Source organism: Microtus pennsylvanicus, chromosome 1 (assembly GCF_037038515.1).
Source record: "Microtus pennsylvanicus isolate mMicPen1 chromosome 1, mMicPen1.hap1, whole genome shotgun sequence".
Lineage (NCBI taxonomy): Eukaryota > Metazoa > Chordata > Mammalia > Rodentia > Cricetidae > Microtus > Microtus pennsylvanicus.
Window position 1 is genome coordinate 101,897,829 of NC_134579.1, and position 14,630 is coordinate 101,912,458.

General features: G+C 50.0%; 1 protein-coding gene across 4 annotated transcripts in view; it reads left to right on the forward strand.

Moving 5' to 3' along the window:
* Hip1 (huntingtin interacting protein 1) overlaps positions 1–14,630 on the forward strand; it is a 126,996-nt gene that overhangs the window by 45,950 nt on the left and 66,416 nt on the right. For 2 of the 4 annotated variants that reach the window (XM_075976884.1, XM_075976878.1), the window contains exon 1: positions 7,056–7,407. The exons of the other annotated variants lie outside the window; for them this stretch is intronic. In XM_075976884.1, the coding sequence (XP_075832999.1) occupies positions 7,390–7,407 (18 nt within the window). In that variant the 5' untranslated portion in view covers positions 7,056–7,389. Of the gene's footprint in view, positions 1–7,055; positions 7,408–14,630 lie in introns of those variants that run through there. 4 annotated transcript variants of the gene reach the window in all.

The following is a 14,630-nucleotide window of genomic DNA, read 5'->3' on the forward strand; positions in this document are numbered from 1 at the left end:
TTAGTCAGGGTTTCTATTGCTGTGAAGAGACACCATGGCCATGGCAGCTCTTACAAAGGAAAATGTTTAATCGGGGTGGCTTACAGTTCAGAGGTCTAGACCATTATCGTCGTGGTGGGACAGGGCAGTGTGCAGGCAGACATGGTGCTGGAGAAGGAGCTGAGAGTTCTACATATTGACTTGTAGGCAACAGGAAGTGGACTGAGTAGTGGGCTTGGCTTGAGCATGAGAGACCTCAGAGCCCACCCCCACAATGACACACTTCCTCCAACAAGGCCACCCCTCCCAATAGTACCAGTCCCTATGAGTTTATGGGGGCCAGTTGCATTTAAACTACCACACCTGGGATGCACAAACACCTGAGTTCCATCCTTAGTAGCACACAAACTGAGCATGGTGGGACAAGCCTGTAATCCCAGCCACCTGGGGATAGGCAACAGGATCAGGAGTTAAAGGTCATCCTCAAGTACATACCAAGGTTGTGGTTAGCCTAAGCTACAAGAGATGCTGTATCAAAAAAAAAAAAAGTTTCACCCAGTGACTTTCCTCCAACCAGGCCCCACCTCCTCCCTTTGACCACTCTATAATGGCATATTATGAATGATTATGAATGCACTAAGTAATTACTCCATTGATTAGACCAGAGCCCTCGGGATACATCTCTGGAGGCCCCTCACAGGCACATGCTTAACCATCATTCTGGTTCTTTATTTTTTTTCTTTTTCCATTTTTCCCTCTCTTTTTCTTTTTAATTTGGTTTTTCTAGACAGAGTTTCTCTGTGTAACCCTGGCTGTCTTAGAACTCATTCTGTAGACCAGGCTGGCCTCAGATTTACAGAGATCCGCCTCCCTCTACCTCCCCAGTGCTGGGATTAAAGTTGTGCGTCACCATTGTCCAGCTCTTTTTCTTTAAAAGATTTATTTCATATTTTATAGGCAGGTGTAGTGTCTCACACCTTTAATCCCAGCACTCGGGAGGGGCAGGCTTATCTCTGCATTTGAAGGAAAGACAGCCAGGCCTACACACAGAGAAATCTTGTCTCAAAAACAAAAAACAAAACGAAACTGAACAACGATTTAATTATTATTATTGTGTGGTGTATGTGATGGGCCATCTCTCTAGCCCATGTTGTAGGTTTTGAATAAGTGTCTCATGTTGCCCAGGCTGGCCTTAAACTCACTCTGTAGCCAGAGACAACCTTGAATTTCTAATCTTCCTGCCTCTATCTCTCGAGTGCTGGGATTGCAAGTATGTAGCACCATGCTGGGTTTACAGGACCCTGGAGTGGAGCTCAGGGCTTCATACATGCTAGGCAAGCCCTCCACCCACTGAGCCACAACCCAAAAGTTAAAGCATAGTAGACAAGGTTGCAGAAACTTACGATGGGTATGGTCGTGCACACCTAAAACCCCAGCACTCTGGAGGGACGTCAGGAGCTGGGGAGGCGGTTCAGGGTTTAAGAGTACCGGCTGCTCTTTCAGAGGACCTCATGTTTCTCAGTACCCAATACACATGGAGACACACAACTTTCTATATGCATACATACATTCATATCTTTATTGTGTGAATGATTTGTCTTGTATGCATATCTGTTTACCACATATGTTCCTAGTCCCTGTGGAGGTCAGAAGAAGGCATCGGATTGCCTGGGACAGGAGTTACAGGTGGCTGTGAACCATTGTGTGGGTGCTAGGAATCAAACTTGGGTCCTCTGCAAAAACAGCTTGTGCTCTTAACTGCTAAGCCATAGCTCCAGTTCCCCTACCACCACCCCCCCCCCCACACACACACACCATCTTTAACTGTAATTCCAGAGAATCCATGTCCTCTTCTGGACTCCATGGACACCAGGCACACATGTGACATGCAGACAACACACTCATACACATAAAAATAAATAGATAAATAATTCCCAGCCAGTATTAATTACACAGAGAGACTGTGTAACAAAACAAACAAAAAATAATAAAAACAGCCAAGTATGGCGGCGCATGCCAGTGATTCCAGCACATGGGAGGTAGAAGCAGGAATGCCCGACGTTCAAAGCCAGCAAGGCTGTGTAAGAGAATTTGAGGTCCAACTGGGGTACATGAGACTCTGTCTCTAAATAAGAAGAATAGGGGCTGGGGAGGAAGTTCTGCAGGGAAAGACACTTGCCAGCAAGCCTGAAGACCTGACCTGAGTCTGATCCTGAGAACCCACATGGCAGAAGTGGAGAAATGGTCTTGAAAGTTGTCCTCTCTCTCTCTCTCTCTCTCTCTCTCTCTCTCTCTCTCTCTCTCACACACACACACACACACACACACACACCATGTGCACATAACAAATAAAACAGTTGTCAAAAAATACAAGGGGGCTAGAGAGATGGCTCAATGGTTAAGAGCATTGACAGCTCTTCCAAAGGTCCTGAGTTCAGTTCCCAGCAACCATGTGGTGACTTACAACCATCTATAATGGGATCTGATGTTCTTTTCTTGACATGTAGGTGTACATGCATGTACATGCAGATAGAGCGCCATATACATAAAACAAATAAATCTTTTTTTTTTGTATTTTTGAGATAGGGTTTCTCTGTAGCTTTGGAGCCTATCCTGGAACTAGCTCTTATAGACCAGGCTAGCCTTGAACTCACAGAGATCTGCCTGCCTCTGCCTCCCCAGTGCTAGGACTAAAGGTGGTGTGTGCCACCAACGCCTGACATAAATAAATCTTTAACAAAAAACAAAATAAAACCAAGAACCTCCGGCCCATTTTTGCTTATCCAGAGGTTCCATGGTCACCATTCCTTATAACTCCATCAGGAGACCTGGAGGGATGGCTCGGCAGTTAAAGGCTAGGCTAACAACCAAAACTATAGCTCCATCAGGAAGTATCCATGCAGTCATGACAGTACATTCTGCCCCAGCCTACCTGGTGGCTCACAGGGACTGAATGAGGTAATAAACCAAAAGGCATTTTGTAAACACCACTGCCCTGCAGAGAGCTTTACAATAGCACAACTGAGACCTCAAAGGCCCTTTGACAAGGACGATTGATTACTAATAAATAGCCTTATTACTCGGGATTACTGAAATTTAACACCCCTACAGCACAATACCCTGTAACAAGGTCCTGCCCTGGCCTGGCACTCAAGGAATGGCGTGGTAGGTAGGGCTAGGCTGTACAAATCTAGTCACCAGTAGGTGTCAGCCTCCTCCAGGACACATCCACCAGCCTCTGTTTAGGTTTGTCAAGGAATGGCAGCCTTCTCACCTCTTTTCCCTCAAACTTTCTCTTTTTTTTTTTTTTGAGACAGGGTTTCTCTGTAGCTTTTGGTGCCTGTCCGGGAACTAGCTCTTGTAGACCAGGCTGGTCTCGAACTCACAGAGATCCGCCTCCTCTGCCTCCCGAGTGCTGGGATTAAAGGCGTGCGCCACCATCGCCCGGCTCTCCCTCAAACTTTCTTTGTAGTGGTGAGGATTCCATACCTGCTAGGACAGCACTCTGTCACTGAGCCCCACACCAGTCCCTCACTGGGGGATTCTAGGCAGGGGCTCTACCACTGAGCCAGCCCTCTTTAGGCTTTTTATTTTGAAACAGGGTCTCACTAAATTATTACAGATGAGCAGCCTGAGGAAGAAGGAGGGGTGGAAAGCTAGGAGAAGGAAGACTGTAAGGGAGGGAGAGGAGGCTATAGCGTTTAGGATCTTGGTACAAAATAAACCAAAATAAGATTTACTTGTTATTTAAGGTATACTATAATTTATTGTTAATTATTACTATTAATTAATTGTAGCTAATTTACTGTAAGAAGAAAGAGACAAGAGACTGGAGGCATGTGAATAAGTTCAGAGGATGTTTTTGCTTTAAATTTTTATTACATTTATTTACATATGAGAGGGTCACACATTGCCATGGTCCTTATGTGGAGATCAGATGACAATTTATAGGAGTCAGTTAACTCCTTTCATCGTGTGGGTCCCAGGGTTTGAACTCAGATCCTTAGGTTTGTCAGCAAGCATCTTTACCTGCTGGACCAGATTGCCAGTCCCCGGAGGCTGGTTTTTTTTTTTTGTTTTTTTTTTTTTAAGGCACTTTTGCACTGGTCTCGCCTACCCCTGTAAAGGGAGGAAGTCATAGCCCTGCCCCTGGTTAGCCTGTCCTCTTTTGTCACAGCTTCAAGGTGAGTTAGCCTTCCAAAAGCATCACAGCCTCTGGGCGGCTGAGTGCCAAAGCCGGAGCACCAGCACTTGCTGACCTTTGACCTGTGTGCATCTCCTGTAACTGCTGTAACAAAGCTGACCACAAGCTCAGTAATTAAAACATCAGAATCCTGGGGCCAGCATCATGGCTCAATGGTTCCGGTGCTTGTCACCAAGCCCAACAACCCGAGGACCTGAGTTTGCTGCTCGGGACTCACATGGTGGGACGAGAACTCATTCCTGCAAGTTGTCCTATGATCTACACACACACACACACACACACACACACACACACACACACCAAATAAATGTAATTTAAAAACAGAAACAGAATCCTGTCTTCTCACAGCCATGGAGTCCAGAAGCTGGAAAATTTAATGTTACTAGGTCACAATCTAAGGTGAAGACAAGGGTTAAGGTCATGCCTCAGTGGATTAAGAGTGTATGTTCCAACCAGGCGGTGGTAGCATTTAATCCCAGCACTCGGGAGGCAGAGGGAGACGGATCTCTGTGAGTTCAAAGCCAACCTGGTTTACAAAGTGAGTACTAGAACAGCCAGGGCTACACTGAGAAACCATCTCAAGACAAAAACAAAAATAAATGAATGAATGAATGAATGAATGAATGAATGAATCCAGTAACACCAGAAGCCCACACTCAGATAAAAAGCGTCTGTTGGGACTCCTTGATCTGCCAACCAGTTCCACGCTTGATGGTTCACAGACTTTTTGACTATTTTTGAGGCAGCATCTTTTTAATTGTAGGTCCTGGCTGTGTAGCCCAGGCTACTCAGGAAACCCCATCCCCCACCTCAGTGCTGGGATTGCCACCACGCCTAGTTCCTGCACACAGTTCTCCAGTTCTTATCAATGAAGTCCCACTTTCATTGAGAAGAACTCGAATTGCAAAGGGAGGGGGCTGCTAGCCCGTCCAGCAGACTTCTTCCTGTAGGTACTGAGAGGCGCGGGGTCTACTTCCTGGTAGTGGGTGGGGCCTATCCCTTCTTCCTTTGAAAGTCTTTATCAAGCTCATCCTCAGCCTGAGCTTTGTGAGACCCTGTCTCGAAAAAGAAAGTCTGTGAAGCCTACTGCAAGCCTTGAGTCCCACTAGGGAGGTAGAGGCAAGCAGATATCTGTGGGTGTGGGGCCAGCCTGGTTTATATAGAGAATTCCAAGTCAGCTATAGGGCTATGCAGTGAGACCATCTTAAACAAAACCAGGGTCCAGAGAGATGGCTCTGAGGCTAAGAGCATTGGCTACTCTTGGAGAGAACGTAGGTTCAGTGCCCAGAACCCACACTGTGGTTCACAACCATCTGCAGCTCCAATTCGAGGGAATCCAGTGCCCTCCTCTGACCCCTTACAGGCCCTGAGTGTCATGCACATGATACACAAACATACATGCTGGCAACACACACACATCAAATAACTTAAAAGGGAGGGGGCACAGGCTTAGTAAGGAGCTTGCCACATAAGCAAGAGCCCTTGAATTTAGATCCCCAGAACCTATGTGAAAAGCTGGGCACACTGTCTGTCATCCCAGTGTGGCGAAGGGAAGACTAGTGTATCCCTGGACCTCACTGTCCAATCACCAGCCCAGCCAAATCAGTGAGAGACCCTCAAAAGATGCGGTGGAGGCCTGGCAAAGGTGCTTGCTGCCGAGCCCCATCACCCAGTTGTTATTCAGGACCCTGCTAGACGGAAGGAGAGAACGGACTCTTGAAAGTTGCCCACTGACTGCCACACTCGCGCAGTGTGACACCTGAGTGTGCTTATGCACAAAGGGATCGCTGAAGACCTGTGCCCTCCAGCCTCCATTCCGTCTCCCTCCTCCTATGCACTGCACACATACAAAATGCAAAGCTTTGTAAAGCTGTGTGCTCCAACTGGAGGGCATCTCTGGGAGCCCTTTGCGGCTTGGGGGCTACTGTCTGCATTGAGGTTTATTACAAGGGGCCAATTCACTCTCTTCTGGGCCTCAGTTTCCTGCCTGTGTAAGGAAGAGTTGGCCTAGTGGACTGTCAGATCTCTGGCGTCTTAACTACACCACGAACCAGATTGCCTCTGATTTAGGAGGAGGAAGACTTCTGTCTCCTGGGAAACCTTACACCAAAGGAGCCTTTACTTGGAGTCCTGCTCTAGACACCAGCTGTGTCTCCCAAAGCAGAGAGCCAGCCAAGGGATTCTCCAAGGATAGGAAGTTGGCGGGGAAGCAGGGTTGGGCTGTGAAGGTAGGGGTTCTGAGAGGGCGTAGACACTCAATTTAGAAGCCAGGCAGCCAGTCTCTCCTCCAGAAAGGGACAGGCTTGCTGCTACTTGGGAGCGAGGGCCTGCCCCTTGAAGGCTGGAGAGGAAGGATACCTAGCACCGTCATTTCCATTCGCCCATTTGTTTGGAGCCCCCAGCCTCGCATGGGAGGCCCCCGGGGATTAGCCTCGGGAGGCCAACTGCAGCCTCTCAATTACCTCTTTGTCCACGGGGGGGGGGGGGGGGGGGAAGCCAAGTGGAGAAGGGACAAGGGGCTGGACCCCTGCCCTCGCTGGAATGTGCACATTCGTGGTTGAGGGGGTATCTCTCCCGCTCCTTCTGCCACCTCCCCCGCGCACTTCCTGAGTCCCACGGAGCCCTCCACGGAAACACACGCGGCGTACATACACATACATTCACACATGCTTGCATGCATGTAAGGGCGCGCGCGCGCGAGCGCACAACACACACATACACACACACACACACACACACACTTCCTGGTGGCCCCCAGCTCCTGGCTCGTCAGTGATCCCATCCGCCTGGGCAGCTGCCGAAAAGAGACCTTTTGTTATTCAAATCACACCCTCTTCTCTGTGCTCCGAGGGACCTCAGGGTCCCGGAATCCATCGCGCGGTGTCCTCACTTCTTGAGGCGGATCTTGGGGTTCCCCGGGCCCCTCCCCTCAAGAGCACGTTCTCCAGCTACACCGAAGAACCGCGCCTCCCCCGCTGGCGCCCTTCCCCTCCCGTCCCCTCCCCTTCCATCCCCTACCCTCCCCGCCCCGCCCCCGCCGTCCTCGGTCCAGCAGCGGTGCCGCCGGCCACCACCAGGGCCCCCGCTGGCCGCCGTTGCCAGCAAGCAGCATGGCACCCCCGGGGCTGCAGTAGCCGCCACCAGTCTTCAGTGGGGGGTACCCGGGATCTCCCTGGGTGTGGGGAGGACACCCTACCGCTTCGGTCATGGATGTGAACAAGATGGTAAGTGAGAGCTCCGAGTCTCTGTCCCCGAGCTCCCCGCCCCCACCCGCCTCGCATCCCATCTCCCCCTCCCCCTAGTCTGCAGCGTGATCCATTGAAAGTTTTCTGGATTGTTGATTCTCCTGCCTGTTGGCCCCGCTCGGCAGAGCGCTGGGAGAAAGGGAGAACCCGGCCAAGGATCTGGAGGCGGCTGGCCCGCAGGGCTGGGGCTCCCGGTTTCCCGCCTCTCCAGCTGCCAGGGCTGCCCTGGGCCGGGCTCCCTTTCCTAAATTAGTCAACCTGCGAGGCGGAGGAGGGAGGGCAGCACTGCAGGAAGGGGGCTTCTGCTATCCCTTCGGAGCCCCTTGCTCGCTCAGGGCTGGGGATCTACTTGGAAGGTTTGTGGGCTGGGAGGTACAGGTGTCCCCGGGAGGGCGAATGAGGAGAAATCCTGGCTTTGGTCAAAGTGAGGGGGCGGGAACGAGACCCCCACCCCCACCCCGCGAGCGCGCGCGCCCTCGGAGGGGCTATGTTATAGACTGGTCACTTGTAAGCCTCAGCTTCGGTGAGCCTGGGAGCAGCGACCCCTTTCTTGGCCCGTTAAAATATCTAATCTCTTTTGGTTCCTTTAGAATGGAGGGGTCTGTTCCCTGCCTCAGAGCAGCCCCGCCCCCATTCCAAATACTGCAGGAGAGGCCAAAATTGTTGCTCATTGAGACCACAGTGACTCTCAGCGGGTATCAGGATGTCATTTGGAGGCTCCTGGAGGGATGGAGGTGGTATCTCAGGAGGGCATTGCAGGTTTTTCCAGGGAAACCAGTGCCACTCTGGGTGCCTTTACACCTGGGTTCCCCATCTTTGCCTCAGATTGGAGAGGCGCGCTCCCCCAAAGGGTGGGCTATGACTTTGAGAGTCCCAGGGAGGCAGGGGAAAGCAGATAGACTCGGAGTCTGACTGTGTGTGTGGCTGTAGGCTACTCGGGGACTTGTGGCATATAGAGAAGGCTTGAGGTCAATTTTCTGCGGAGGGTGCGTTTTCAGGGCGCAAACCTACCCTAGAGAAGGCAAGTCCATGGTCCCTGCAAAACCAAAGAGTTGAGACAGGTGTGAATTTTCTTCCCCTGGCAGGAACCTTTTCCAAGAGGCTAAGCCTCAGCACCTGTGGTTAGGGCTGGGGTAGGGGGTCCCCTGAGCTCTTGTCTTTCTGTGGTGGGATGGACCCAACGACTAGACCCTGCCCCCCATCCCGTGTTTGTACTCTAGACAACTTGAAATCCTCAAAAAAAAAAAAAAAAAGCCCTCCTGAGGGTTGGAGAGATAACACCATCCCTAAAGAGCAAGTACGAGAACCAGAAATTGAGTCCCAGGGCCCTGTGGAAACAGACCCAGGTGCACACACTTGCAATCCCCGCTCTGGGAAGGTGGAGATAGGATATCTCCCTTGCTCGCTGGCCCACCCATTCCAGCTTCATTTGCAAGTTAAGTCTTATGGGTAGCACCTGAGCAGGCAGGAACACCTGAGATTTATATCTGCCCCCCCCCATGTACATGTGCTCACTTGAACCTGCACGCACACATACATGCACAAAAAGAAGGGGGGGGGAGAGCTGATGAGATGGCTCAAAAAGCACTTGCCATGTAAATCTGATAACCTGAGTTCAAGTCCCATGACCCCTGTGAAGGTGGAAGAGAAAACCAACTCAATTAAGTTGTCCTCTGACCTCTACACACCATTCACATATCACACACTAATAATAGTAATAATAATAGCAACTTATATGAAGATGGCTCAGTGGATAGAGGCACTTGCTGCTGAGCCTGGTGGCTTGAGTTTGATCCCTGAAACCTACGTGGTGGAAGGGGAAACCCAACTTCATCAAGTTGTTCTCTCTACAGCATGGGGGGAAACATGACCAGCTGGTCTTTACTGAAGTTGTCATAGCTAGCAACATTAAAGGCTCACCTGTCTGAACCATAGTTTAGGGTCCCATGGCTGCTACTCCAGATGGCCCTTGAGCTTCCATCTGCTTTCGTTCAAGTTCCTTCCAACTTGCCAGGGTCAGGGACTTCTACCTTTAAAGTCTTTAAATTTTTTTTTAGCTGGGTGGTGGTGGTGCACACCTTTAATCTCAGTACTCAGGAGGCAGAGGCAGGTTGATTTCTTAGTGTAGGCTAGCCTAGCCTACACAGCTAGTTCAGGACAGCCAGGGCTACAAAAGAAAACAACCTCCCGTTTGTGTGTGTGTGTGTGTGTGTGTGTGTGTGTGTGTGTGTGTGTGTGTGTGTGTACATGCATGTATATACTATAGAGCATGTTGGGCAGTTGGAGGACAATTTATAGGAGTTAGTTCTCACCTTCTATCATGTAGGTTCCAGGGCTAGAACTCAGGTCTTTAGGCTTGGCAGCAAGCACCTGTATCCAATGAGCCATCTTGCTACCTGGCCTATCCCTGACTTTAGGCACATTACTTCTGGTACTTTCTGATACTTCTACTTCTTTCTATCCCTCCTGAATTCCATGGTATTTCCTATCATTGATGTACCAAGTGCTTGAATGAAGGGCGCAAAGAAATAAATCCCCAAGGCCTCCTGCTCCCTGGGACAAACAGGCCAGACAGCAGGCAGCTGTCTGTACAGGCTCTGAGCAGGTTTAAAGAGCGAAGGGACTCAAAAGTAGAGTTCAGATGCTGTCTGAGAAACAGATGTGGGGGGAAAGTTGGGTGGAGTGGTGAACAGTTGTCATCCAAGCACTGGGAAGGTGGGGACAAGCAGATCACTGGGGCTTCCTGGCCAGCCTAGCTGAATCAGGGAGCTCCGGACCAGCAAGAGATCCTGTCTCAAGAACGAGTCAGGCTGGGCAGTGGTGGTGCACGCCTTAAGTCCCAGTACTCAGAAGGCAGAGGCAGGCGGATCTCTGTGAGTTTGAGGCCAGCCTGGTCTACAAGTGCTAGTTCCAGGACAGCCAGGGCTGTTACAGAGAGAAACCCTGTCTTGGAAAGAAAAAAAGTTGGAAGCTTGGGTAACAGTTCAGTGTGTAAAGCACTAGACTAGCTGGACTCAGGCTTCGATCCCCAGCACTCACGTAAAAGCTAGGCAAGGGTATATGTCTATGACCCTTGTGCTCAAGGCGGATAGATTCTAGGAGTTTGCTGGCAGCCAGTCTACTCAATCAATGAGAGATCATGTTTCAAAATATAATGTAGAGCTGTGTGTGGTGGCGCACGCCTTTAATCCCAGCCCTGGGGAGGCAGAGGCAGGTGGAGCTCGGTGAGTTCGAGACCAACCAGGGCTACATCATGAGAGCTTGCTTAAGAAACAAAAAGTGGAAAAGTGATTGAGGAGGATGTCCTGATGTCAATCTCTGACCTCTGCGGTGGCTATGTGGGTGAGCCACATATACAAGTGCACACGTGTGTACAACATACACACCCATACACAAGCAGACTGGATGGCTCCTGAGGACCAGCACACACACACACACACACACACAGTACACGTGCACATGTACCCAGTAGTAAGATAATATGATCTGGCTGGTTCTGGAGGGCTGGGTGGAGTTGGTTCTGCTTGAACAGCGAAGGGCATTGCTCGTTGGCAGAGGAATGGGCACAGCCCATTGGGTGAGGCTGGGCACAGAGATTGGAGATCAGGAAATAGCTGGCTGGGTAGTTGTGGCTGGTCCAGGAAGGCCTTAAATGCCAACCCCAGCGCTTAGCCTGTAGGGACTGGCGAAGCTCTTGGGATCTGTGAGCACAGAGGCTGCACATTGATGGCTTCTCTCCCCTTTTAGCTTGGAGTCCAAACAAAAGTGATATTTGATTCTCATTAATCATTGAGTAGCCCAGCGCCCAACCCAGAAGCCATTGTCCCCGGTTCTTTGTGAAAAACACAGACCCTGGGCTGTGTTGCCGAGAGAACCTTCCCAGCCCTGGCCCTCCACGCCTGTTTCCCATTCCCACGGGAGGTCCAGGTTGCTTTCTGCTCTGACCCTTCCTCTCCGGCCATGTTTGGTTTGAAGCCTCACTCTGGTAGCCTAGAGCTTCAGAGTTGACCCCAAGCCCGCATTAATCCAGCCACCTCGCTATATAGTGAGTTCTAGGATATCCAGAGCTACATAGCAAGACCCTGTCTCAAACAAAACAAAACAAATAAGAAAAACAAAAATAAAATAAACAGCTAGCTGCCATTGGAAATTGATCTATTGATTTCCTTTTTGAAATGCTAGGGATGGAACCCAGAACCTTGCAAATGTTAAACAAATGTAGTATGGGGCCATGTTCCACAACTCTCACTGGGGGATTCAAGGCAAGAGTTCTACCACTGACAATGTCCTCAGCCCCTCACTGGGGGATTCTAGGCTTGTCTTCTACTGAGTCAGGTCCCTAGCCCTAATTGGGACAGTCTAGACAAGAGTCACATCTTCAGTCCCTCATTGGGGGATTCTAGGCTTGCGTTCTGCCACTGAGTCAGGTCCCTAGCACCTCACTGGGGGATTCGGGTGCTCTACTGCTGAGCTACATTCATATTCTCTCTCTCTCTAATTCAGATCAATTATCACCTTATAATTGAGACTAACTTGGAGCTCCCAGTTTTCCTTCCTTGGCCTCCCAAGTGCTGGGATTACACGCAGGTGCCACCATGCCCAGCTACACCTGTAGGAGAAACATTTTACATAATGGTTATTGTGACAATATGATACCCAAAGCCTCCCTGGATGTTAAGGTGACTGATTCTTCCCATAACCTTTTAGTTCCTTGATTGGCCTGCAGAGCAGAGCCTCACCTGGGTTTCAGCGGACAGCTCTGGGAACAATTTTCCCAGCTCTCGTTATTTCTGAGCGAGGGTACAAATGACTGGGGGCAGTAGATTCACCAGCTGATGCCACTGGTGAATATTTGATGGCATCCGGTGTCTGCCCAAGGAACTTGGGGGTGAAGTACAGATGCCGTTCAGGGGTGCATAGTGCCGCCTGTCTTGATCACACCCAGAGCAAGCTTCTGGCGTTTGGGGAGCAGGCAACAGTATCCGTTCTGGCAGGAACATGGATGTGTAGAACAGTTTGTGTTTGCACAGTGCCCAACAGGGCATGAAGCATTTTCATACCTGCCTTCCCCTCTTTCCTTGTACCTCTGCTTCTCTCCCCCACATCTCTCTTCTTTAGACAGAGTCTCACTCACAGAGATCCGTCTACCTCTGCCTCCTAAGTGCAGGGATTAAAGACGTGCGCCACCATAGCAGGCATACACTTTAAAAACAAAACAAAACCCAACAAATAAACCTTATTTATCCTTATTGTGATGTTTGTGTGGAGGGTGCTCTTGCCTAGGTGTGCATGTGTAGGTCAGAGGGCAGCTCTGTGGAGTTGGCTCTCTCCCCTTCCACCTTTCTCGTAGGTTCTAGGGATCAATTCAAGTCAGCTGGCTGCAGAGCCATCTTGCTGGCCCTTATTTGTTAGTTTGAATATTTGTTCTTGAGAAAGGGTCTATTGGGCAACCTCAGGCTGGCCTCCAGCTTACTGTGTAGCCAAGGATGACTGTGAACTCTTGATCTCCTACCTGGACTTCTCCAGTGCTGGGGCCTTCCCTGCTGTGGTTCTAGAACCTTCCACCAGGGCTGATGAATGCACCACTGTGTAGTAATATGAGCGGCGGGGCTGTGTCCCTGGCACCCCGGCCGCCCGGCTAGCTCAGTTGGTAGAGCATGAGACTCTTAATCTCAGGGTCGTGGGTTCGAGCCCCATGTTGGGTGCCAAAATGTAACGGTGTAAACGAATGCAGACAGATTGTAAATATATATATATATAGCTTTAATGGAGAAATAGACTTACAGAACCACCGTTCCAGCGGAGACCAGGAAAGCAGAAGCAAATCTTGTGAGCATGCTAGCCAGATTTATAGGTAAACATTAGCCCGAGGCGAACACGCCCTCTAAGGGGCGGGACTTATCCCTACACCACTGGAGTCTGTAAAGACATTGAGAGGACTGCCTGGCACAAAGCAGGTACTTGGTCAGAAGTCAGCGCATGCTTGCCAGATGGTGGTGGCTCACACCTTTAATCCCAGCACTTGGGAGGCAGAGGCAGGCAGGTCTCTGAGTTCGAGGCCAGCCTGGTCTACAAAAGCTAGTTCCAGGACAGGCACCAAAGCTACAGAGAAACCCTATCTCGAAAAACCAAAACAAACAAAAAAGTAAGTGCATGCTGTAGAATATCCAACGAAGCTGATGTGACGACATCTTTCTACCCTGAGTTGTCTGTGAACGCGTCCCGCCATTGCTGTGAGATCTTCGCATAGATCAAAGTCATCATATCCATTTACTGCTTCTCAAGACACGGTTTCACTGGATAGCTCAGGCTAGCATCAAACTGGAGCTCCTCCTGCCTTGGCCTGAATACTGGATCACGGGTCTGTGCCATCATGCATGGCTAAAATTCATTTCTTTATATTTTAAGGACTCAGGCCATAATAGTATGTGTGACTGTGATTGTGCATTAAGACCACAATGGTGTGCATGTGTGTGTGTTTGTGACTGTGATTGTGCATTCAGGCCATAATGGTGTGCATGTGTGTGTGTTTGTGTGTCTTTGTGCGTGTGCATTCCACTGTGGAGCAGAGAGAGACCTCAGATATCATCGATTGCTCTGTTGCTTTCCGGTGTGTTACTTAAGACAGGGTCTCTCACAGAATCTGGAGCTCACCTGATCCAGCCAGCAAGCCCCAACAATCTTCCTGCCTCTGTAACCTGTCCTCTTTTCCCATCCCCACCCCTGCCCTGGAGTCGCAGATGGGCGCACAGCTGCACCCGCCTTTCTTTTTTGCTGTTTAGGGGCCGGAGAACTCGGGTCCTTGTGCTTACACAGCAGGCGGTCTTAGCCACTGAGCCGTCTTCCCAGTGCTTGGTTTCAGCTTCTCAGAATTCTTTTAACTGGGGGCTGGAGAGATGGTGGCTCAACAGCAAACAGCAATTAGCACCGGCTGTTCTTGCTCTTTCAGAGGACCCAGGTTTGATTCCCAGCACCCACATGGTAGCTCACAACCGTCTGTAACTTCAGTTCCCTGGGATTCAGTGTCCTTGTCTGGCCTCACATATATATATATGCTAGCACACACACATACATACATAGGAAGTAAAATAAATACATCTTTTAAAGGGAGTGGGAGGCAGGTATAGTAGTGAGAGCCTATCTCAAAAAGAAAAAAAAAATCTTTTCATTGGGCTAGGGAGATGGCTCAGCGGGCAAGACAT